Source organism: Falco rusticolus, chromosome 3 (genome assembly GCF_015220075.1).
Source record: "Falco rusticolus isolate bFalRus1 chromosome 3, bFalRus1.pri, whole genome shotgun sequence".
Taxonomy (NCBI): Eukaryota; Metazoa; Chordata; class Aves; order Falconiformes; family Falconidae; genus Falco; species Falco rusticolus.
Genome location: NC_051189.1, coordinates 85,049,757 through 85,072,278, shown reverse-complemented (window position 1 = coordinate 85,072,278; position 22,522 = coordinate 85,049,757). Strand labels below are relative to the sequence as shown.

Here is a 22,522-nt window from a genome sequence, read left to right as displayed (position 1 = left end):
TTTTCAGTGTACTGTATGACTTGGCTGAGCAGGCTGGGAAAGGAATCAACATGCAGGTCTGGTGTGATATTGCTGTATCTTGAAGATCTTCCCTCTGAAAAGATTGCCCTGTGCAATGGGAGGTCTGCGTACATCATGGAGAGTGCGTAGACACAAGGTGGGTTATTTTAAAGCCTTAAACCTCTGTAAGGTCTCGTTTGCACAGGGAGTAGATCCAGGTTTTCCAGCAGCAGGCTTTTCCCCTGGAAAAATGTTGATGTTCATGAATTAAATATTTTGTAAGGATGTAGCAGTTCTGATAACATTTTGATGGAAAATTATAGCAGTGTTTCACTTAGATAAGACCGGAGTACCTTATTTGGTGATGAATGTTTTAACATTTATATTCTACCATTGTTTATCACGTGAGATCTGGAGTCTGGATAAGAACAAAGTCTTTTGCATGGCTGGAGAACAGACAGTTCTCATATTTACAATAGTTTTCAGGTTTTGTTAATAATGATGCTGCTTCTCCTGCAGTATTAACTCTTTGATTCAAAAGTCGGACTTTTCTGCTGAAGGCAAGTTCTGAGTTTTGCCCAGCTTGAGGTCTTAAGGCATCAAACTACTGCCAGTTTGTACAGGGGTTTAGGGAAGAGTTTATTAGACTGGTGTATCTGGCTGTATTGGCTAGGCTACAGCCAGAGCCATTTCTGTGCCTGTAGGTGAAACTATGACCTTGGGCTGATCATTTCATTGTTTTCTGCTTCCGTTTCTCCAGCTGCAGCATGCTTGCAGGTGACATCCCAGGCAGTGTGCATTCATATTTGCACAGTGCCCCAAGCCTGAAGGGTGCTACAGAAAGCACCGAGTGCTGTCATTTCCCTGACAGAACATCAGAAGCCTCCGCTTGCTCTGTTAGCAAGAGCCTTGCCAGGGCAAACATTACTGTGCTGAGAACATTTGGGCTTTTGAGGTCCAAATCCTCTGCAAGCCTCCAATGCTTGTGCCATTGGCACCTCTTCCTGCAATCATCCTGTCCTCTCCGGGATGCTGCTGTGTGTAGAGTGTCTCTCCAGAGCTGATTGTGCCTCTTGCTACAGAGCCCTTGAACTAGAAATGTCTCCTAAGGTTTCCTGGGGATCTGTGCTGTTACTGCGGGACTCTACGTGGACAAAGGGACACTCCAGCTGGACTCCTGCTCATCTCAGGAGAGCTTTGGGCTGAGTCTCGGGAAGGTTACGGTCTAAGGGCTGCTGGGGATTTCTGGGGTTAACTCATATCCTGCTCCACAGCCGGAGCAGCTGCTGTGTTTTCTTAGGAGTACCTTTCCCCAAGGTCTGTGGCAGCCTGCAGGAACAGGCTGCGATCCTGCAAATCACAAGCTGGTCTTTCTGTTGCTCAGCAGGGATGCTTTCTTCACTAAACCCAGTATTGTCTCCCAGAGTTTTGGCAGGTGTTGATAGCATGCAGAAGATAGGGTATGAACCAGCTGGGCAGACAGTTTTCCCCTCCCATTCTCTTTCATAATACCATTAGGAAGCGGAGAGGATGTGTGATGCCCTTAGATGGCCAAATGGGCCAACCCACAGCCTTGCTCCCTCTTAAATGAATTGCATTATTTTTTAAAAGTAGCTTCTTAGCAGAAGGGGCTGAATTGCGATCCTACATTGTCACTTTGTGGCAAGTCACCAGCTTTTAAACGTTTGCTTTGTCATCACTGACCTGAAGTCTGTCAATATGCATTGCGGAGTGAATTTGGGCTAAATCTTATTTGAGTCTGGAGAGGACCTAGAGTCAATATACAGATGATTTATGCTGAGTTTTTAGAGGAGGGGTATTACTGATAGAGCTTGTGATGTACTCCAGGTGCCAGGGAGCAGAGGAACCCTGGTTTGTTACTTTAGTGACAGATGTGAATGGAGATTGCTATATGCTGTACACAGGTACCTAAGAAGGGATCCCATCAGCAAATAAGTGGCTGGTGTTCGAGCATATATAGGAAAGAAATCAGAGACAAGAGTGATAGGAAATCCCTTTCTGTGCTTCTAGGAGAGACAACACTTGAATATATTAAAAGAAGACAGGTAGCACACAAGGCAATAATAGGAAGATTTGGCTCAGCATAATAAGCAGTCTTCTAGCATCCCACCTCCTTCGCGGCTGTCTGCGGATTCAGCTGTCTGTCGATCCAGCGAGTAGTTCGGTAGATATTCACAGCTGACAGCTTTCCTCCGCTGAGTTTCTGCTCCGCGCTTGTGGATTCGCTCAGGTCTTTAACTCATGACAAAACTCCAGGCAGTGGGATTGCAGCAGCTTGGGTCTGCGGCTCTTCCCCTGCGAGCCGAAGCCAGCGAGCTCCGCACAGCCCTGGCAGTGACTCTTCTGCAGGCAAATGCTGCATCACCCTGTATCTCTTCATCTGAAGGGGACGTGGGAGAGGAACATGAGCAAGTGGCTGGGAGCTTAAAACCATTGTGGGATTCAGTGCCTCAGCGTAAGTAATACCAGGCCAAATTCACCCTTCGGTGTAAAGGCAAGAACAGCACAGGCATTAACCAAGTGATCCCAGGAGCTGACCAGGGCTGAGGTTAGTCCCTTGTGTTCAGCTGAAATGAAAGACACACTGTGCACGCCTGGGATACTGTGTGTCCAGGTGTTCCTTAGGGGTTTGGTGCTTATTTTGAGCTGCAGTGCTTAATGGCTTGTTGCCATGAAGGCAGCTTAGCAAGTGTGACAGCTGCCCTATTACCCAGCCACGGCTTACTGCTCTGTTAAAGGAGGTGTGGATTTAAGCCAGGACACCAGGGTCTTCCCAGTTCCCACTTTCCCCTTTCCTAAGAGCTCAGAAAGCAGCTGTCAGACTCAGTGCATGCAGATTTGAGCCATCAAGGGCCAGAAATGTGAACAAAGAGGGTGAGCAGTACCTGTCCGGGATGCTGTGCTCTGTGTTCAAGCAGGATGACTGGTACAGTATGTGAGTGTGGGTGTGTGTGAGTATGAGCGTGGGAGAGGATTTGTCAGAGATGCTTGGTGTGGTACCTCCACACTGATGGTGAGTGGTGGTGAGCTCTGTGAGACCGTTTGACTCTTTTCTCAAGGAGAAAAGACTGAGGGGAAAGAGGATAATAGTCTTCAAGTGGGTAGAAGGTAGCTGTGGAAAGACAGTAATCTGATTTCTGTGTCTGTTGGGGATTGGAATCAAATTGCAGTGTGAGAGATTTAATTTAGGCACAGGGGAAAACCTTCTGACTGCAGGGATAGTCAAGCTCTGAGAGCCTAGTCTCTGTCAGCAAAGGTTTTCTTGAACAGGCTGGGGATGGTTTAGATGGCTTTGAGGCAGGCAGTGGGTGAGCTGAGCTTGTCCGGTCTTTTCCCACCTTCTTGCCTGTAATTCTGTGAACTAGATCCTCTTTGTGTCTGCTTCTTGCTGTGTAGAAGAGAGAAATGTGGCAGAGGGGTGGCACGTTGCTGCGAGGTAGAGGAGCGGGATGGAGGCAGATGGGGAAGCCCTGGTGCGTTAGGGCATGTATGTGGAAAAATCAGTCTGGCCGCAGTTACTGGGACCACCTTGCCTGCTTTTCACTTCCAGCTGTAGCTCTTGATCCATTGTTATTTTATGTTTGTAATGTGTTATTTGGACCACTGCATCACCTGGGAGGCTTTAGCTGTGGAGCACAACTTCGATCTGCTCGGTGCTGAATGAGCTACAAAGCCACCCCAACCCAAAAATACGTGAGATATACAGCTGAAATTTCCAGCTGAAATACAAGGATGCTTGGATACAAGCGGGTGTGGGGGCACATGTAAACAGCACGAGGGCATTAGTCATCGCGATCCGCAGTAAGTCGTGGCACATCTGCCGTTGTCAGGACTGTTTTGTAGGCATTGCACCAAGCAGGGTTTTACAAGGGAGGTTTAAAGCTAGAGCACTGGATAGCTTTCTCGGTGTTTTTGGGGGAGCTTCTCCCATGGCAGAGGACAGCGTGGGAGACATCACAAAGGTGCTGATTTGAAAATGGCAACAAGTGGGTGATGGAGGCTGGGTTTCATGGGCTCATCGGGGTGGGAGTCAGCGCATTAGTGCTAAATGAGATTATCTTCCTTTTCAAAGCACTTCAGGGACTAAGTGTGTTGTTTTTGAAGAGTCAGTTGAACTGTTGAGCATTGCTTGTATTTCTTACATCATTTTGCACCCGTCTCTGTGGTGCTTTGGCCTGGAAAAGCCCTTTTTAGGTAATTTTAGGTAATCTGGGCAGGCTGTTTCACCACTGAGCCCTGTTGTGCCCTGCCTAAAGGCTAAGGTTACCCTTGAATTGCCATGCAGTGAGACATGGAAATTAAGGTGTCCTTATTTTTTTACTAGCAATGTCTACTCATTTAAACCAAAATTGAATCGGTTTCTGAAAGGCTTGTGCCCTCCATACTTTTGCTATCTATGCTGAGTGGACAAATCTACTGGCAAGATTTTGGCAGTAATGGCAATACATGTGGAAAGTGGGCAATACACATGGAGAACAAATGTCAGACTTGTAATTATGAGTATTTGAGCTTGAAAATTCCCTCTAAATGTTAGTACTGTCTAGTCAGGATACTGGGCTTATGCTGTGTGTGGTAACAGACAGTCAAAACTAAGATGGCATCTAGAGTGCTCACTAGCTACCTGCCCTGCTAACCAGAATGCTATACAGAACAGATTCAATAGATCTGTGAAAGGGAAATGACTCTGTTCTTTTCCCACAAGCAGGACAATGCTTTCATTTTTCATTACAAATTGTTCTTTTAAATATGGCAGTCATGTCAGCCATTCCCCAGATGGGGAATATCTTACTACTGGGGCCAGTTTTCATCTTGTTTATATCAACTCGGTGCAGTTCTAAATCCAGGGGCTGTTACAGTTTTACTTCCCAGTCACTCAGCTGTGAATGAGATGGGCATAGGGGCCAGAAGCAGATTCCTTGAGTGCTGCTTTGAGATCAGTTTCATGTAGAGGAAATTAGCACCAGTGACTCCCCAGTAATCAGCTGTGTATTGCGGCGGGTGGGTGGAAATATGCTGGATCCCACAGGCTCTTTGGTTTGCAATAGGAATAAAGCTGTCGTTATCATCATAACAGAATACCAATCATCTGCCAAATGGCTGAAATCCCTTCATCTCCTTTTCAGAAATGAGCTCTGGCCAATGAGCCCCTGAAAGCCTCTGGGGAACGAAAATGAACTGGAGGCATCTTTTACTTCAAGGTTGTTGGTTCAACCCTAGTTTAGGTCAGGAGCCATTGCTAGTGCAGGGATATTCAGTGATTGAGCAGTGAGAGGTGGGAACCTTTGTGGAGGTCCTACAGGAGAGGAATCGCATCTGCAAGTGATAATTAAAGGGACTGAACAAAGGCAGGGTTTAAGAGATGTTTTAGAGGTGGCTTGTGCAGTCTTTGCAAAAGCGATCACAGGTTATGCCTTGGATGAAGCTTTTTCTTAAGGGCTGGTCTTCAGCGGGCAAGCGTGCTAGAAGGGGACAAGGAAGGCAGATGTTTGTTCTCTGTGATGGTAGGCAGCAGAGTGATATAAGCATATTTGGCAGAAGTCTTTCTCCAGGCACCATGGCCTCAGGTGTTCCCTGCACTCCTTGGTTGAGTCTCTCCTAAGAGCAGGATGCGCAGGCATGGGGAAGGCACATGTTGTCCGTGCTGTGGGGAAGCTGTCGGTCTGGCATCACTCACCAGTGTGACATTGATAGAGTAAAACAAACAGTGGGCTGTTTTGGAATAATTTGGTGAAATGCTGTTGCTTGGCATGGAACCAAAATACTGCTTAAATCAGAATAAACACAGTCTGGATTCTACCCTCATTTTCCATTCCCAGTCTGCCATGGAGTTATTTTATTTTAACTGTGTGTAAATCTTACCACATTTCCTTGCAAGGTGCTCAGCACTGCTGCTGGGAAGTTACTAGAGATAAGGGCGTGTTGTGAAATCAGGGCAGGATGGGTAATGCAAGAAGCGGCTTGCAAATCAGTTACAAACTTTGAATTGATTATCCCTTGTGTAGCACAAAGAAGCGGCAATCCCAAGCAGAAAGGAGCATTAAAGAAGGCTCATTTTTAGTTGTTCGAGCATATGTCCACACTGTAAAATAATGGTAGCACTAGTAATAATAACAATAACATAAATAATAATAACAATAACAATAATAACAATAACAATATTATTATTATTACTATTGTTATTATTATTATTATTATTATTATTATTATTAATTTCATGGCAAAAGCAGCTCTAGCATTGTCCTGTAATTGTCCCTACTGTTTAGTTGTTAAAATGCTCCCTGGCTGTGTCTTGGCTTGTGTCAACTTGCAATGCCCAGCTGTGGTCCAGGGGAGGGCATGGTCCATGGATGTTCCACTAGGCAGTATGGACAAGACCCCTCTGTTCTGAATGGTGAGTTTGTATGAATATCATCTATACTGTACGACTTGATCTCAGGGTAATGGAGTGGATCCTGGACCATCTTATCTTCTAGGACTGACATAGCGAGATAGAGGTTTGCTGCTTACCGCGGTGCCTGTGGTACTGCACAGTCTGATTAAAGTTCGCTTCTGCCTCTGTAGTCTCAGAAGGAAAAGAGCACATACTCATAGAGGAATAGACCATTTTGATTACTACTAGCTTTGTTATAGAAAGTGGTTTTATTTCCTCTTCAACATGCTTTAAAGGGAAAGTCTGGAACAGAGCAAGTTTTACCATATGCATGAAAACGAAAGATTTAAAAACCAGATGCTGCATCTGGCCAGCTCACAAACAGTTAAACCAAAGGGTCTCTTCCTCCTCCATACCTTCCCATGTTAATATTGTGCAGCAGAGAGTGAGATGCTGGTGCTTGATTGTCTTGAAGTAGCTTGAGGAACCCCCTAAGGCGTTTACACATATCAGAAATATAAGCTGAATTAAGGTTTGAAAAAGAGGTGGAGGGCAGTGTTATTCTTTTCCATTTCCAGGGGGTCAAGATAGGCCCCGGAGAAGTTAAGTCCAGTGTATGCAATCTAAAGCAAGCTGGATGAGAGGGCTTTGAAAAGATTGGCTTAAATGATGGAGCCACGCATACGGTTGACCTGCGGGCAAGCTGGGAATAGAGCCCTGCTCTCCTCACTTGCAGTCCCCTTGCTCGGGATGCTGGTTCCCAAACTGCAGCTTGCAGAGGGATGTGAAGTGGCTTACAGCTACTCATCGGAGCCCAGTTAAACAGCAATTTCAGTAGCTTGGCCGCACAAAGTCTAATGGGAAATGGATGGGGAGGGAACAAAGCATAGTGTATTTTAAATAATGATAGTGAAAATGTTTAGGAACAGCTGGCTGGGCAGGAGGACAGTGGTCCTTAGAGTTAATATGAGCCTGATCCAGCCCACCTTGATATCAGGACTGGAAATTGAGGCACTGAGGGTGCAGTCTGGTAGTCGAAACAGCAGCAGCAAGCTGACCATGGCATTGACAACTGGCAGGTAAGTAACACATGCTGTTAACTCTTGTAATTCCCCACTAGCCTGAAGGAAGTTATCCTGACAGTTCCTATTAACAAGCAGCTGCATGACCTCTCCACTGCCCTGAGAGCTTCATCAAGGCTGTTTACTAAATGCAGATTGCCATGTTGTATCTTGAGAGCAGACTCAATACCAAGTGAAGAGTTAGCAATTGTTAATAAATAGTAGCATGTTAAGATGTCTCTCTGGGTGATTTTTATGTACTGTAATTACACAGAATTGCCTGTTAGACTGGCCAAATTACATAAAAGGGGCTTCAGCTCCACAAATGCATTCCCTATAATGGGTGACGATTAGCTTTGACATGAGAAGCCTGTAGTTAAGATACAAAGGAAGCAAAACAAGGTAGTAATCCGCTGGACCTGTCTTGCAATGACATGAGCTGAGCTGGGGAGAATGTCGGGTTGTTCCATAAAGAAGTTGTGAGAAGTTTATTTATCGATGATGCCACTAAGTGATCTTCATGCAGGGATCTCAAAGCCTTCCTCAAAGTTTAGAGGATGGAGAAGGTTCTGAGGAGATCTTATTGTGGCATTTTAATATATAAAGTGTTATAAGAAAGACTTTTTACCAGGTTTTGCTCAGAGTAGAGTTAATTTTCTCCTCAGTAGCTCGTATGGGGCTGTGTTTTGGATTTGTGCTGGAAACAGTGCTGACAACACAGGGATGTCTGGTTCCTGCTGAGCAGCGCTCACACAGAGCCAAGGGCTTTGCTGCTCCTCACCCCACCCACCAGCCAGCAGGCTGGGGGGGCACAAGGAGCTGGGAGGGGACACAGCCGGGACAGCTGACCCCAGCTGACCCCAGGGGTATGCCACACACCTTACGATGTCATGCTCAGCAATAAAACTGGGGGGTTGGAGGTTGATGGGGCCGCTATTGCTGCTGTTTCTTGGGGCCTGGCTGAGAATTGATTGAGTGGTGGTGGTGAGCAATTGTTCTCTTTTGAAGCATTTGTTTTTCTTAGATTTTGGGTTTTGCCCTCTTTACTAGCTCTCCCCCTGCCCCCCCCTCTCCGCCCCCCCCCCCCCAAACTGTCTTTATCTCAACTCACAAGCTTTGCATTTTTACCCTTCTTATTCTCCCAATCCAGCCTGTTGTGGGGGGAGTGAGTGAGCAACTGTGGGGTTTGTTGTGATCCACAACAGCAGGGCTTGTAGGAACAGGACAAGGAGCAATGGTTTTAAATTGAAAGAGAGTAGATTTAAATAGGATGTAAGGAAGAAGTTTTTTACAATGAAGGTGATGAAACACTGGACCAGGTTACCCAGAGAGGTTGTGGCTGCCCCATCCCTGCAAGTGTTGTAAGTCAGGTTGTACAGGGCTTTGAGCAACCTGGTCTAGAGAAGGATGTCCTGCTCATTGCAGAGGGATTGGACTAGATGATCTTTAAAGTTACCTTCCAGCAAAACCATTCTTTGATTCCATTGAAAAAAATGTCTTGGTGCCTCCCCGCTGCTCCTCTGCTTTGAGTTAAGTGAACACTGTAGTCCTTCTGAGAATGCTGACCCACCAGAAAAGCTCCTTTTGGCTCTGGCCCAATCCTGCCTTCACTAAATCCCTGCTATTGCCCATATTTTGGGGTCCACCAAAAAGAGTTTTTGTTGTGCTCTTCTTCTCTCCCTGTCTTGAAATTAGTGGAAGAAATACGTCTTCCAGGAGGTAAAACCTAAGCCTTCCTTTGAGCAACTTCAGCTTTACCCCAGGGTGTCAGCAATAGACATGCCCCAGCACAACCAGATAGGTGGACATCAGTGCTGCTTTTCACTGAGCACTGTGTGATGGTCAGGAGAACGGTGGGGTATGAGCAGCACCTGCTTGTTCAGTAGGTCTTCTCCTTGCGTGCCTCACATCTGCTTCTTCTGCAGGTGAGTGCAAAGCTGTGCTCCTCTTGGCTTTGCAGAATCCCCAGAGGTGGACACGCACAGCAGAGGCAGCATTGGCAGCTGAGTTTTGTCAAGAGCCTGGTTCTCACCCAGGTGAAAGTGTCATATCATCACTTGTTGAAGTCTCTAAAAGATGCTGTATATTGCTGTGGATTGCTGCCCTTCTGGGTGGCTGTTGTCCTGTTTGTCCAGTGGCTGTACTGGAGTACATGGCTGGTGCTTTATCGTACCACTGCAGTATATACAAAGAGCCTGAGCCTGAATGAGAAACCCAGAATCTAACTGAACTGAGATTAAAAGAAAATATTCAGAATTTTTTGGGCAGATGACAAGAGCACGTTCACTTCTTCGTCATTCAACCCTCCTCAGTCAGTACAGCACTGACATACACCCCTTTGTTTAGAAAGCAGTTCACTTTTTGAGTACTGGTAAAAGCATAATTTTCCAGCAATTTTAACAACTAGCTTTTGGTTTTGACAAGAGTTGTCTAGCCAGCAACAAAATCAATACAATGTGGCTTAAAGAAACTTCTCAAGGATTGTGAAAAGCCTTCAGACCACTGGCACAGTAAAATTGTCCCTGAGCAATTCTTGGAGTAAATCACACCTATCTGGTCCAGTTCTTTGACAGAAGAGTGGAATGAGTCCCGTTGCTTTGAGCTCACCACCTGTGAGGAGAGGCAGAGGGAGCTGGGCTTAATTGGACTTGCAAAGATGAATGTAAGGGGCAATCTGATCTCAACCTACAGGTATCAGAGGGGCAAGTACAAAAAATTATAAAATCAAACTCCTTTCACTTGTGCCTGATGATTTAACAAGGGGAGAAGACACAAACTGTAGCTTGGGAAGTTAATGTGTGACCTTAGGCAAAACCGTATCACCAGGAGAGTGGTGTGGCCCTGGAATGAACTCCAGAGCTCTCCATCTTTGAGAATTTCCAAGACTCATCAAGACAAAACCATCACCAACATCACCTGAAGTTAGTGGTAGTCTTACTTCAAGCAGTAAATTGGATTAGAAAGCTCTAGATGTCCCTTGCAACCAGTACTTCTGTAATTCTCTGACTTTATGAGTCTTTAATTTCAAATGTGCAGGATGTCAGGCTCAAGGCAACCATTCTGAACAGCAACACGTTTCTAAAAACAAAGCCCAGCACCCTAAATTCCAAACTTGTATGCCTGTGTTTGATTTGGGAGCTAAATAAATGGTTTAACTTTTTGGTGACACTATGAGTATGATGTTGTGCCTATAAAGATTTTCTTCAGCCTTGCTCAGTATCAAGAATGGAAAAACCAGAACGAACAGCTTTCTTGAATGGTCTCAAGCAAACTGCATGGCATTAAGAAATACTTTGTTCTGACTGGAGCCTGTTTGACCCTGGAGCCAGAGCAGGGTAATGGAACAAGCACAACTTGAATGAAGTTGCTTTTCACAGTGTTCTGCAGAAAGCAAGAGAAGGAAAGATAGAAATGCGGAGAATGTAAAGGCAACAGAGCCAAAGAGATGCATTAAGAGCAAGAAGAAAAGGCAGAATGTGTCATGGAAAATGGCCAAAGGAAGGGAGGAAAGAAGACAAAGGAGAGAAGAAAATTAGGGAGAAAGGAAGAGAAGGAAATAGAAAAGAAGAAGGAAGCAAAGTGAAATTGTAAAGAAGTGGAGGAGCGTCCTTCTGCCCTGCTAGGCAGAGTGATGAGGTGGTAGGACAGCAAGCAGCCCCAGGCAGTAGCACTCGTTATTTCCATCCCAGCTGATGTCATTGATTGCTTCTCTCCTCCCTTGTCATGCTTGGTGACAGAATCACAGAACTTGCAACTCATAATGACCTGCTCTGTTCCTACTCAGCCCAGGCAAAGGTTTTCTTTCCAGCTCCAAACAGGCAGGGCTTCATCCGTGTTTCAGGGTGCTGCTGGGTGGCACCAGCCAGCAGACATGGGGAGGCGGTAAGGGACAGGCTGTCTGGGACCACCTCAAGTCCAAGAAGGTAGAGACCTTGTTCCTTGCCTGTCTTTGCAGACAGCCAGATTGCTCCTCAGCTGTGGTGCTGGGAAACTCCCACAGGACTGCTTTCTCTCTTACCTTGAGCATGCCCTGCTGGTTTTCTGTTGGTAGCATTACTAGTTTTAAAAACAGCCTTCCTTTTCCCCCTTGTTCTCCTCCAAGGAAATTTCCCTTGCAAGGTTCAGATCCTACAGCATCCAACCACCTTCTGTCAGGGGGGTTAATTAATCAGAAGAGATAAAACAAATGATGCTTTGTTTGCCAAAGGGAAGAAGTGGAGGAGGGGAAAAGGCAGATGGGGAGGACAGAGAAACCTTAATAATGAAATAAGAAAGCAGTATCCTAAGCTACATGGGCCTAAGACTTTAGGATTTATTATTCTCAAAGGACTGAGCTCCCGTTGTTATTGCACCACTGGTTTTTATGGTTATCCACCCTTATGATGCCAACAGAAATCCCATCAGGGCTGGACCAGTCATCCCTTCTCTGTGGGGAGGAGGAATCGGCTTCATTGCATCTCTTCAGCAAAAGTCTTTCTGGTGGGCATGGGTCTTGTGAAAGTTTGGCTGAGGGATAAAGGAGGTGCAGACCAGTGTCTTTTCTTTGACAAGGGCTGCAGACAGACAGCAGCTGTTACCCACAAGTCTGACTTCCACCTGGCTGGTCATCATTTGTGTAATACCTTCCAATGAGCAAACATCTGATGTAGGAATGGTCCGGTACATGCAACCTCTTTGCTTATGGAGGACCTAGGAAAGGGTTATGGGTGGTGTGGCAAAGGGGATAGGGAAGGGAGTGAAAGAACCTGAGGTTGTTGGGGATGGAGGGATGTCAAAGAGCATGAGGGGTGTTAGGGTTAATGTGTTGGAGATAAAGGAATGTAGTCTGCTTGTCTCTTTCAAATCCAAACTCCATTTCTTTACTCTCGGGTGGTTTAGGAATGAGTTATATGTTGGGCTTTTTTTTTTCTTTTTTTTTTTTTTTTCTTTAGTGGAGCTCCTCCCCCACTTTTATCCAGTTACCCATGAAAAGTCAGTAAAATAAGACCTACTTAAATCAAATGTCACAACTGATGCTCATCCCAGGCCACCATTTGTGCGATGTGAACACATATTGCCGTAAGAGAGGAGCAGGGAGAGAGAAAGGGTTGGGAGTGAGCTTGGAGTGAGCAAGCAAGGAGTAATCCATGTCTGAGTAGCTTGTGCTTCACAGTACATCTATCATAACCGTGCATCTCTGAGGTGGGACAGGGCTGTTGCCTGCCTGGGTTCTTCAGGGGAGGAAACAAAGTGTCAAAGGGAGACGCCGTTGCTTCATAGTGGAGATGGCATCTTTTCTCTTCGACACCCTACCCCAGTACCTGACTAAATCAGAGGTTTTTGTTCCCAGAAAAGTCCCTTCCACATTTCAATTTTAAGGAGCAGGCACAGTGTCTGGAATATGTCCGATTTCAATTTTGTTTGATGGATGACATGAAAATGTTGATATTTTCATTGAAATGTCTTTATGTTTACCTGGTTCCCAAAAATCTGTTTCTTGCTTCCACAAATATTTGTCAGGAGCAAGTTCTCAGGATGAGAATACAGTCATATGAGTTGATGTTAAGAATTGCAGTGATCCAAGTATCCATAGGTTTTGAGGAAAAATCCACGTGTGAGCTGAAACATTTTCCATGAGCATTTTGGGAAGCTCTGGGTGGAGGGAGATGCAGGACCTGCTTGATGAATCGGTGAAGCTCAGCACCTTGTTATTCTTGCAGTTTGTACACAAATGCTGGCAGTTAAAAGGAGTAAGATATTGTTGGAAATCCAGCCCCGTAATTTCAGCAAGTTGCATGGATCAGCATCCAAACCCTTTGTACATATCTGTGGTGCAGTTTTGGAGAGTCCTAAGCCTCCTGTTTCACAGAGCAAACTCAAGGAAGGCTGTACAGGCATGCTGGGTGTGTGAGGGCTAATACTATCTGTAGAGAGGGAACGTTGCAGAAAGGTAGCACCACACTGCAGTGCAGTTTGGCTTCCAGTCTGTAGCTGGTCTGCATCCAGTAAAGATCCCTCAATCAACCTGTACTCCTTTGGGTATGTATGCCAGTTGGGCAGTCGTGCCATTGAATGTGTCACTAAATTTTGTCTCAGATCCCTTAAGCTCTTGGACCAGCCTTCCCAATAGCTCCCATGGGATTCACTGCAGCAGTATGGTGGAAGTTTTGTTCTTCATTAATTCCCCCCAATGAGATTTGAAATGTCAGAGGTGCCCTTGGTCAAAATATGCAAGTAAGGAAGATCTTCCCAAGCCCTTCAGACTTCAGGGAAAATTCAGCTCAGTGAACCTATCGAGTTGTTTGTGTCTTCTTTGTGGTGGGCTCTGTGGAGTAAACATGTACTGACTGTGGGCCTTGAGTCAATGGACACATCTTTCTTTGCCCATGTGTTGAGGTGGCCAGACTCCATATAAGCATAGCACTGAGCCTTGCCTAATATATTTTGCTTTGCAGAAGACTCAGTAGCCTGGAACAGAGCTGCAGTAGCCTCAGCTTCTTGGTGTCCCACTGATTGGAGGTTCAGGTTGAGCAGCCTCATGCCTGCCAACAAAACGGTGTAGGCAAGTCCTTAGAGGGCTGCCTGTTCCATTCCCAAGTTCATGTTTAATTGCTTGCCTTTTTTTTGTTTGTTTGTTTGTTTTCCTATGCTAAGCCCTTGCTATGTCAGAAACCATCTCATCTCCATGGCCGTAATGATAGGTGTTGGTACTGTGCCAATGTAATGACAACCTTGACTGTGCTCCCACACCTCTGCGTACTGCCTAATCAGTCTAAATAGAGGGTTCTTGTGTGTCTGCTGCATGGTGGGTCTCTGCTTCTCTGCCTTCATGCCAGCAAAGATCTCTGATGTGGAAATGCGAAAAATGCCAGAAAAAAAGCCTGCAACAAAGGAAACCAAGTAGGGTCCAGATCCTCCCTCTGAGCTGAGGAAGGAGGAGTTTAGTGGCAGTAGTCTGGCAGATATTGGGTAGTTACCCAGCTAGTCCCAGTGATGCAGAGAACTAGATCAGGAGAGGTTGTGGCATGTCTGTTTGTTCTTTATGTTGTAAGATCAGCAAATCTTTTGTGTCAGACAGGAGAGGAGAACCATTCCACACCAGATTTTCCAGCAAGGACCCCTGCATTTGAAAAAATGCCTTGTGTAGTAGCATAAGAGTAGTGAAGTGGTGGGTGGTATGACTGGATGCTGTGTCACTAGGAAGGATATACATCTTGTTTTTTCTTTGCTTGCTTCACCTTCTCCTTTTCCAGATGGATGTTTGTAGTTGGTAGAAGATTTTCACCTTCTTTTCATCCTCCAACCTTCATCACCACCATTACCAGAAGAGCTCATTTGCAATTATTCTAGTGTAGGCACTGCCTTCTGCTATTGCCTCGTTAATTATCTTCAAAGTTTCACAGCAGATATGAAGGGCCTGATCCTCCTCTTGCAATCCACACCTTTTACACACCTGCTTCACCATGGATATCAGAGTTGTTACCTGGACTTAACACTGGTGTGTGTGAGAGCAGAATCAGGTCTGGGTCAATAAGAAAAAGATCCTGGTCTTCTTTTCTCTCTATTTGTATGTGCAGTGCGATGTGAAGGTCAGGTGAGTTGACAGACAATTAGCAGGAAAGTTCTTACCATGAAATTGAGCTGGTAGTGTTTGCTGAGCATCTTTTTTTTTTTTTTTTAATGTCTCACTTTCTCTCTTTCAGAACATGGAAAAGGTGCTGGTCCCTTCTGTCACATTAATTGTAGGCTGTGGAGTATCTTCGCTGACACTTTTGCTGTTGATTATCATTTATGTCTCTGTTTGGAGGTATGGCTTTCATTCTCTTCTCTTCTTGTTGGGGAAAGTAACTGTCTCTTGATCTACATGGATCCTGGAGGTTTTGCTCTCTGGTTTTGGGTGTCTGGTGCCTGAGGAAGAACCGTTTGGTAATGAATGGGTCCTGCAAAAAGTCATCATGGTGGCATTGCTGGCATTGTTCTTTCCTTTTAGTGCCAGAGAAATTAGTACAGTGAAATCAATGCCATGACCCCATGTAGTCGCATTGTACCATTTTCAAAAGCCATGTGCTGTTTTAGATGCCTTCATATACCTCAGGAAACCTTGTTCATGGAGATGTGGATGCACACTGCCTGCAGGCAGTGTGCTTCAAGTTATTCCTGTTTGGATCTTTGATAACATCAAAACATCCACGACCTGTTATGAAAACATCTGGCCTGAAGAACTGACAGCACTTCTCAGGAGCTTAAGGATGATAAACCACATGGTCTAAATAACTGTCCAACCTCTTAGTTATGTTGTGCCTTTAGCTTCAGATGCATATGGGATTCCTCAGTACATCCCATTGCAGAGAGCTCCTGTACGCCTATAAGCAGGTCAGGTGTAATCTTAAATTGTATCATTTATAGAGGCTAAAGTGATTTTTTGGCGAAGTTTTATTGAAAAAATGCCCACATTGGCCCGTGTCCCTGTTACATACGTTTTGGTGGACTGTAGAAGCTGGAGGAGCCGCGGTGCGCGAAGGATTCTCCCCATATACTGCATTGAACAAAGTGAATTTAAAATACGAGACCCGTGCCTTTCCTAAACCCATGGCAAACATGCTGAGAGCTTCATGACTCTACGCTAAATAAAACAAAGAAAATCAGAACCAGGTGAATGACTGTGAAATTGAAATGGAGCAGATACAGAGAGTATATGGTTTGGATATGATTGGTGACCCTTTTGGGAGAAGGGATCAGTCTGAAGCTCTTATTTTGTCAAGTGATTCATAGTATGAAGGAAAGGGTAAACTCAGTTCAGAGCTGTGAATTGAGATAACTTTTTCTACCCTGTGATAGAGGAAAAAAACAGAACAATAAAAAATGAGCAAAAATGCATCTTTTTTTGTTGATACTGTGACAGTGCATAGTGGCTAGTTAATTATGGCAAGTGCTACAAGCTGAAGACTGATCATAATAACATTTATCTAGAACTCAGGTTTTTCCGTGCCTGGGGTATCATTGGATGTGCTCAAGTCCTTGTCCTCTCCTGCTTTTCCTCAGGCTGGGCAGCACTGGGCAGCGCTGGTAGGTGACTTACTGGTGTCACTGGTGTCAGGATCAAGTGGAAAGTTAGGCTAGAAGAGTAAAGAGCAAGTGTTCGAGCCTCACCCTCTCTTTCCTGTCAGAAACAAGTTCAGGATCTGAAACCCTAGTTCATACGTGAGGTTGAATCAGTTTGGAGCATGCCAGAGTCATTTGGAATAACAGGATGTATTTTCTTCCAGGAGTGTGCCCCTCAATATTTACTGTTATTGAGGACAGTAAAGTTAATTGCCTGCCCTGTTTAAAATACGCTCTTTTTAATTTCTCATTCCAGCCTTTGCGTTAGGGCTATGCCCAAAATGATCAGCATGAATGGGAGACATGTATATGGGAGGCTTGAGTGGGCATTTGTGAGCTAGCCAAGGATGGACATGCATTTCCAAGTGATCCTGAGACCAGCTATATCTTGGTTAAAGGGCTCTCTATCCTAAGTCTCTTTGTGTAAATATTTGTAAAGCATGATCAAGTGATCTCTAGAATTTCTCTTTGGTGCGCTGAGTTTGTTTCATTTCTTCTCTGTAGATCATGTTTTCATGTTTTCTGAACTTCACAGCATTCCTGTGGCTAAGCCCTGAGCACTCTGTGTGTCCTTTTTATTTTAGGCATAGCTGCTGGACATGAATGTGCTGTCCTGTTAATGGGCTCAGGAACATCATACTCAAGTCAACATTATCTCCTGGCTCCTGCTTTGTTTTGCCCTAGATGTTATATAGTCTGATAGAGAACCGCTGGAGGAATGCTTAGAAGTGGGATCAGCAGTATTATTCCAGCTGCTGTTGCTAAAATACAGCAGTAACAAAGTGGTTGTTTTTCACCATGCAGGGAGAAACTCCTCATACCCTAACTGCCTGGTCTTCTGTGGAGAGCACTTGCCAGAGCTCAGCTGTTTTGGGGAGCTTTGGCTGGGAAATTTCTCATTCAGACCTCTGGACAAAGGCATCTGGAGCATGCATACATAGACTCAGCTTGAGTATGAAACACTTCTGATGAATAAGCTCACTGAGGCTGACAATTTGGAAACTTTCCCAGAATTTTGCCCAGCTAGGGTTTCTTTATACATGGGAAGCAGAAAGAAAGGGTGGGGGAGAAAGAGGGAAAGGAAGATGGTAAAGAAAAGGGGGCAGAGTAAAAGGGAGGTGATCCCAGCTTTGGGCTGCATATCAGGGATGAAATTAATTTACCCTCCGCTTCCCATTCAAAACCGCCAAATAATGGTTGCTTCTTAGTGGTACCTACTCAGCCATCGGCATGAACGACATGAGCTTTTTGATGCAAGCGATCATTTCAGGCACAGCCAACTTGGCACAGTCTCATTGAAAACTGGACGTTGTCTCTGTTTGACGGCTGTTGGTGGCCTGTTGGTGGACTCACTCCAGTTCCCAGTAGACAGATGGCTGCAAAAACTCTGCTGCAGATGGTGCATCTCTGGCCTTATTAGCAGTCTCAACAGAGAGGTCAGTGACACAGTGGGCCATAGAAGTGGAGTGACCTTGTTACATCTCGCCAGTGGCTGTCCTGGGTCACAGCTGGAGATACGATCTGTGTGTGGGCTACGTGCCCCACTGTCCATGTGGAAAAAGAGGGGGAACTGAAAGAAAAAGATCTTCCCTCTTGAAAACTGAAAAACTGGGCAGAAAGAGAACTGTTCAAGGGTCAGAACAGGTGAAGTGACTTAGTACTGTGTTTCTCTAAGCTTGGGTTTGCACCACTCCTTTCAAGTAGCTCCTTGACACGGTGGTGTTTCAGGAGTGTTTTCCATCCCTGAACTCACTGCGGTTCAATGGTTCAACAGCCTCTTCAGTCAGTGACCTTTCCGTAGCATGGAGATCGATGCTTGCTATTGAATAGCTCTTCCACCAGCCCATCAGCATGTGGGGCACGGCAGACCTTTCTCACTGGCCGTGGCTGGGTGAATGCTGTATCACTGAAAGATATCAGCGTGAACTTTTCTCACTCCCTGCCCATCAAAGCCTGAGGATTGATTTAGTGGTTGTCAGTGAGCTCTCAAGGGGCTTTTAACACTTTAAACCCAGGAGCTCTGCCTTTGCCAGAGATGCTGGGGCACTAGGTGGCCTTGGTGGGAGGTAGCAGGAATGAGTAAGTGAGTGCGCTGAGAAGGATGTCTGTACGCACAGTGAGAAAGCAAGAGTGACTCAGTGTTTGCGGAGAGGGAGGGAGTGTAATGGAGACAGCGAGACAGACTGCAGGGTTTTCCCCACCTTCTCCATCTGTCTTGGTTTGCACAGGGCTTCCCCACATCCTGCAGGACCCAGGCCAGAGCAGAAGTTCCCTAAATTTGTAGTGAGACTTCCCCTGCTTTGGTGGCTGAGTACAGCATGTTTTGATAACTAGGCAGAGTTCATGTATCAGCCAAGGGGTAGTAAGACAGCACCCTCGAGCAGCTCTACCTTTGCTGGAGATGTCTCCACTGGCAAAACCCATCAAGTTCTGTGTTTTTTCCCTCTCTGATATGAGTTTCTGACTTTTTTTGGCCAGAGGGTCTGGATAGTAATGGTGATTTCTTTCTGTGGAACATCCTGAGTTGGAGAAGAGGAAATGGAAGAAAAAAGCAAGCATGGGAGGAGGCCATCTCAGCATAATGGGGAACTTCTGGCTGAGCTGAAACATAACAAGGAAATGTTTGATAACCAGGTCAGACTAACAAGGAGGACTATAGAAGCATTGCCCATGAATGCAGGATACAATAGGAAGGTCAGACCTCAGCTGCATTTGAAACTGGTAAGGGATGTGGAAAGTATTAAGAAAGATTTCTGTCGGTACACCAGCACCAAAAGATTGCTCAGGGAAGTGGTGGCCCAGTGTTGAATGGGGCAAGTAACCTAATGGAGAAGGAAGTAGAAAAGGTGAAGATGCTCAGTGCCTTCATCACTCTGTTCTGCTGGCAAGGTTTGCTCCCTCGCACCCCAGTTCCAGTAACTAGTGGCAGAATCTGGGGAAGAAAGTACTGCCCACTGCAAGGAAGAGAGCACTGAAGACCATTTAAGTAAGATGGACTTTTATAAGTCCACAGGACCAAATGGCATGCATCAAGCGATGTTGAGGGAGCTGGCTGGTTTTACTGTGGAGCCAGTATCATCTAGGGAAGGTTCCTGATGGCTGGAAGAAGGCAAATGTTACACCCTGATTTAAAAAGGGCAAGAGGAGGGTCCAGGGAACAACTGGCTGGTGAGCCTGGTCAACAGCCCCTGGTAACATTAAGAGGCAAGTAGTTATAAAGGTTATTTCCAGGTAAAATGATGGACAAGAAAGCAATTGGGAATAGACAGGGCAGATTGTGCCTGACTGACCTCTTTCCCTTTTGTGGTGGGATGAGTGGTTGTATGGACAGTGGAGAGAAGCAGGTATATATTTTGACATTACCAAGGCTTTAAAACAGTCTCCCATACCATCTTTGTGTCCAGACCAGGGAACTGTGCACTGGATCGGTAGCTTCTAAGGTGGCTTACTGGGTAGAGTTTGTACAGGCTTAAAGTCTAATGGTCAAAGGTTTGAAGCCTAATCAGGAGCTGGTTACTAGCTGCATCTGACAGGGGTTGATACTATGGCCAATATTGTTTAATGTCTTCTTTAATAACCTGGATAATGGGGCAGATTGCACCTTCAGTAGGTTCGTGGGTGATGCCAGGTTGGGAGGAGTGACTGATATGCTGGAGAACAGCACTGCCATTCAGAAGGACCTCAAAAACCTAGAGATATGGGCTGGAGAAATGGTGCAACAAAGATAAATGCACAGTCCTGCACCTGGGACAGAATAACAGTGTGGTGCAGGATGGGCTGGGGACTGACTGGCTTCCTCATGCCTCCACAGGGGAGGCTCTGCAGGTCCTAGTAGGCAACAATTCCGAAATAAATGAGCAGTGCAGCCATGTAGCAATGATGGCCAATATTATATTGGGCTATACAGCCAAAGAGTATAGCCAACATGTCAAGTGAATTGATTATTCCTCTCTGCTTGACACTCTTGGCAAGTGTGCCAAATACTGGACTTCCCCAACACCAGAGATGTCAGCACGTTGGAATAAGTCCAGTGGATGCTTAGGGAGCTGGAGAGCATAATGTAAAAGGAGGCAAAGGGAACAAGGCTTGGTTAGCTTGGAGAAGAGAAGGCTGTTAAAGAGGAGTTACGGAAAAGTCAAGCAATTTGCAGAGGTATACAGCGAAAGGTCTAGAGGCACCAGCTGCAGCAGGAAAAAAATCCAGCTGGTTACTAAGAAAAACAATTCTTCACCGTGAGATCAGTTGAGCGCTGTTACAAGTCATCCAAGAAAGATGGTGGCATTTCTGTTCTTGGTGATTTTCAAAACTCGATTGGACAAGACCCTGAGAAACCTGATCTGGCTTTGAAAGTAGCCCTTTTTGGGGGCAGAGGATTGGACTGGGAACTTGAGAGGGGTTTCCCCAACCTAAATTATTCTGATGATGTGACTCTACATGTTCTGAACCCACATCTTGTAATTTGGAGGTTCAGGGATCTGGGGAACAGGATGGACTCGCAGTGCATGAAAGGAAGCACGGAGAAAGGAGAGGCTTGTTTAAGCAGGGAAAAAATCTGAAGACAGCTATATTATCTTCCCTTACATTCACATGCAGTCTATACTTATGGTCAACTCATTTCTTACCTTTTTTGACCAGAGGAGACTTTCAAAGTGCACACTAATGCCAATTGGATCATAGTGTTGCTACACAGATTTATTAAATCTCATTCCCACCAGGACAGAGTCCAGATCTCCCTTTCTATCCCCTAGAAGCTGCTGACTGGAGACAATGTTTTACTTCAAATTGCTTTACAATTTTTGATTTTTGATTGCTTTACAATCAAAGCGTAGATTGATGGCTTGGTACCCTCAGCCACAAATGGAATAGGATCCAGGTGATGCACAGCATTGTATTAAGCCCAATGAAATGGGGAAATTTGGGATCAGATTGGCCATGAAAGGAACCAGAGTCTTATTTTGCAGGCAGTCATCCTGGTTTCTAGCTGAACTAGAAGCCTACGTTTTGTACTCCGTTCTGGGGTTGGGTGAGTTTCAGGGAGAGCTAGCTATAAACCAGATTTTCAACACGGTTTAAGTTCAGGCTAGTTTGCGTCAGTGACTTTTCTGTAATCAGGAAAGCATATCCTCAATATTAATGTTTGTCTGAAGGTAAAACTCAGAGGGAAGTTAAAATCAAAGTTTTGCAGCCTTCAGCAGGTCTGAAGCACAGATTTACCCTTGGCAGAACAGACACGTGCAGTAAACTCGTCCTGCTTACATAGTCAGAAACTCAAAACTCTGCAGCCAAAGCACGACCAACTTGCTCTTGCTAAAATCGGTTAATGAAATTACATTCCTAATATAAATAGTTGATGTGCTAGAATATAGGAAATAATCCTGCATTAGCCTCCAAGGATGAGCTGCTTGATTAATAGATCTGTTTCTAATTTCTGTAAGCATCAGCGTCTACTCTTCACTCATCTGGCATTCAGGCAGGGCACTTGACGAATCACTCAGATTATTCACGTGTATGAGTGTTGGTATGGTCAGGTCCTGAGTCAGTCCCTGAGGGCTTGCACTTTTGCAATTCCCCTTGAATTTTATTAGGTAGATAAAAGCGCCTTCAAAGAAATTTCCCTCTGCAGCCTGTGGTTTGAATTAATTGTTGGGCACATACCTCAGCAGCAGGTTGGTGCTGTGCTGCGTATTGCAAATCAGAAATGACAAATAGCTTGCTCATGCAAGGTGCTGAAGGCAACAGCTTCCTAACCTGGATCCCTAATGTCCCAGACCCACAGCTGCAGTTACTTATTTGGCCTAGTTTTGGGAAGTGCCAAACCTCTCCATCTGGGGTGGGGAGGGGGGAAGCCACAAATACTTCTCACTTCAGGATGGGTTGTTAGGTTAAACAAAGGGGAATGCTGAATCACACACACTTTGTTGTGAAGGTGCATGCATTCGTGATCTGCTTTCATCACCAGCATGCCTGTGGCTCTTCTTATTTGGGATTT

The 22,522-nt window shown here is 45.4% G+C and overlaps 1 protein-coding gene across 5 annotated transcripts in view; it reads left to right on the top strand.

Moving 5' to 3' along the window:
• Positions 1–22,522, top strand: part of ADGRB1 (adhesion G protein-coupled receptor B1) — a 294,612-nt gene that overhangs the window by 209,537 nt on the left and 62,553 nt on the right. For all 5 annotated transcript variants that reach the window (XM_037381503.1, XM_037381502.1, XM_037381500.1 and 2 more), the window contains exon 19: positions 15,135–15,238. In XM_037381503.1, coding sequence (XP_037237400.1) covers positions 15,135–15,238 — 104 coding nt within the window. The remainder of the gene's footprint in view (positions 1–15,134; positions 15,239–22,522) is intronic.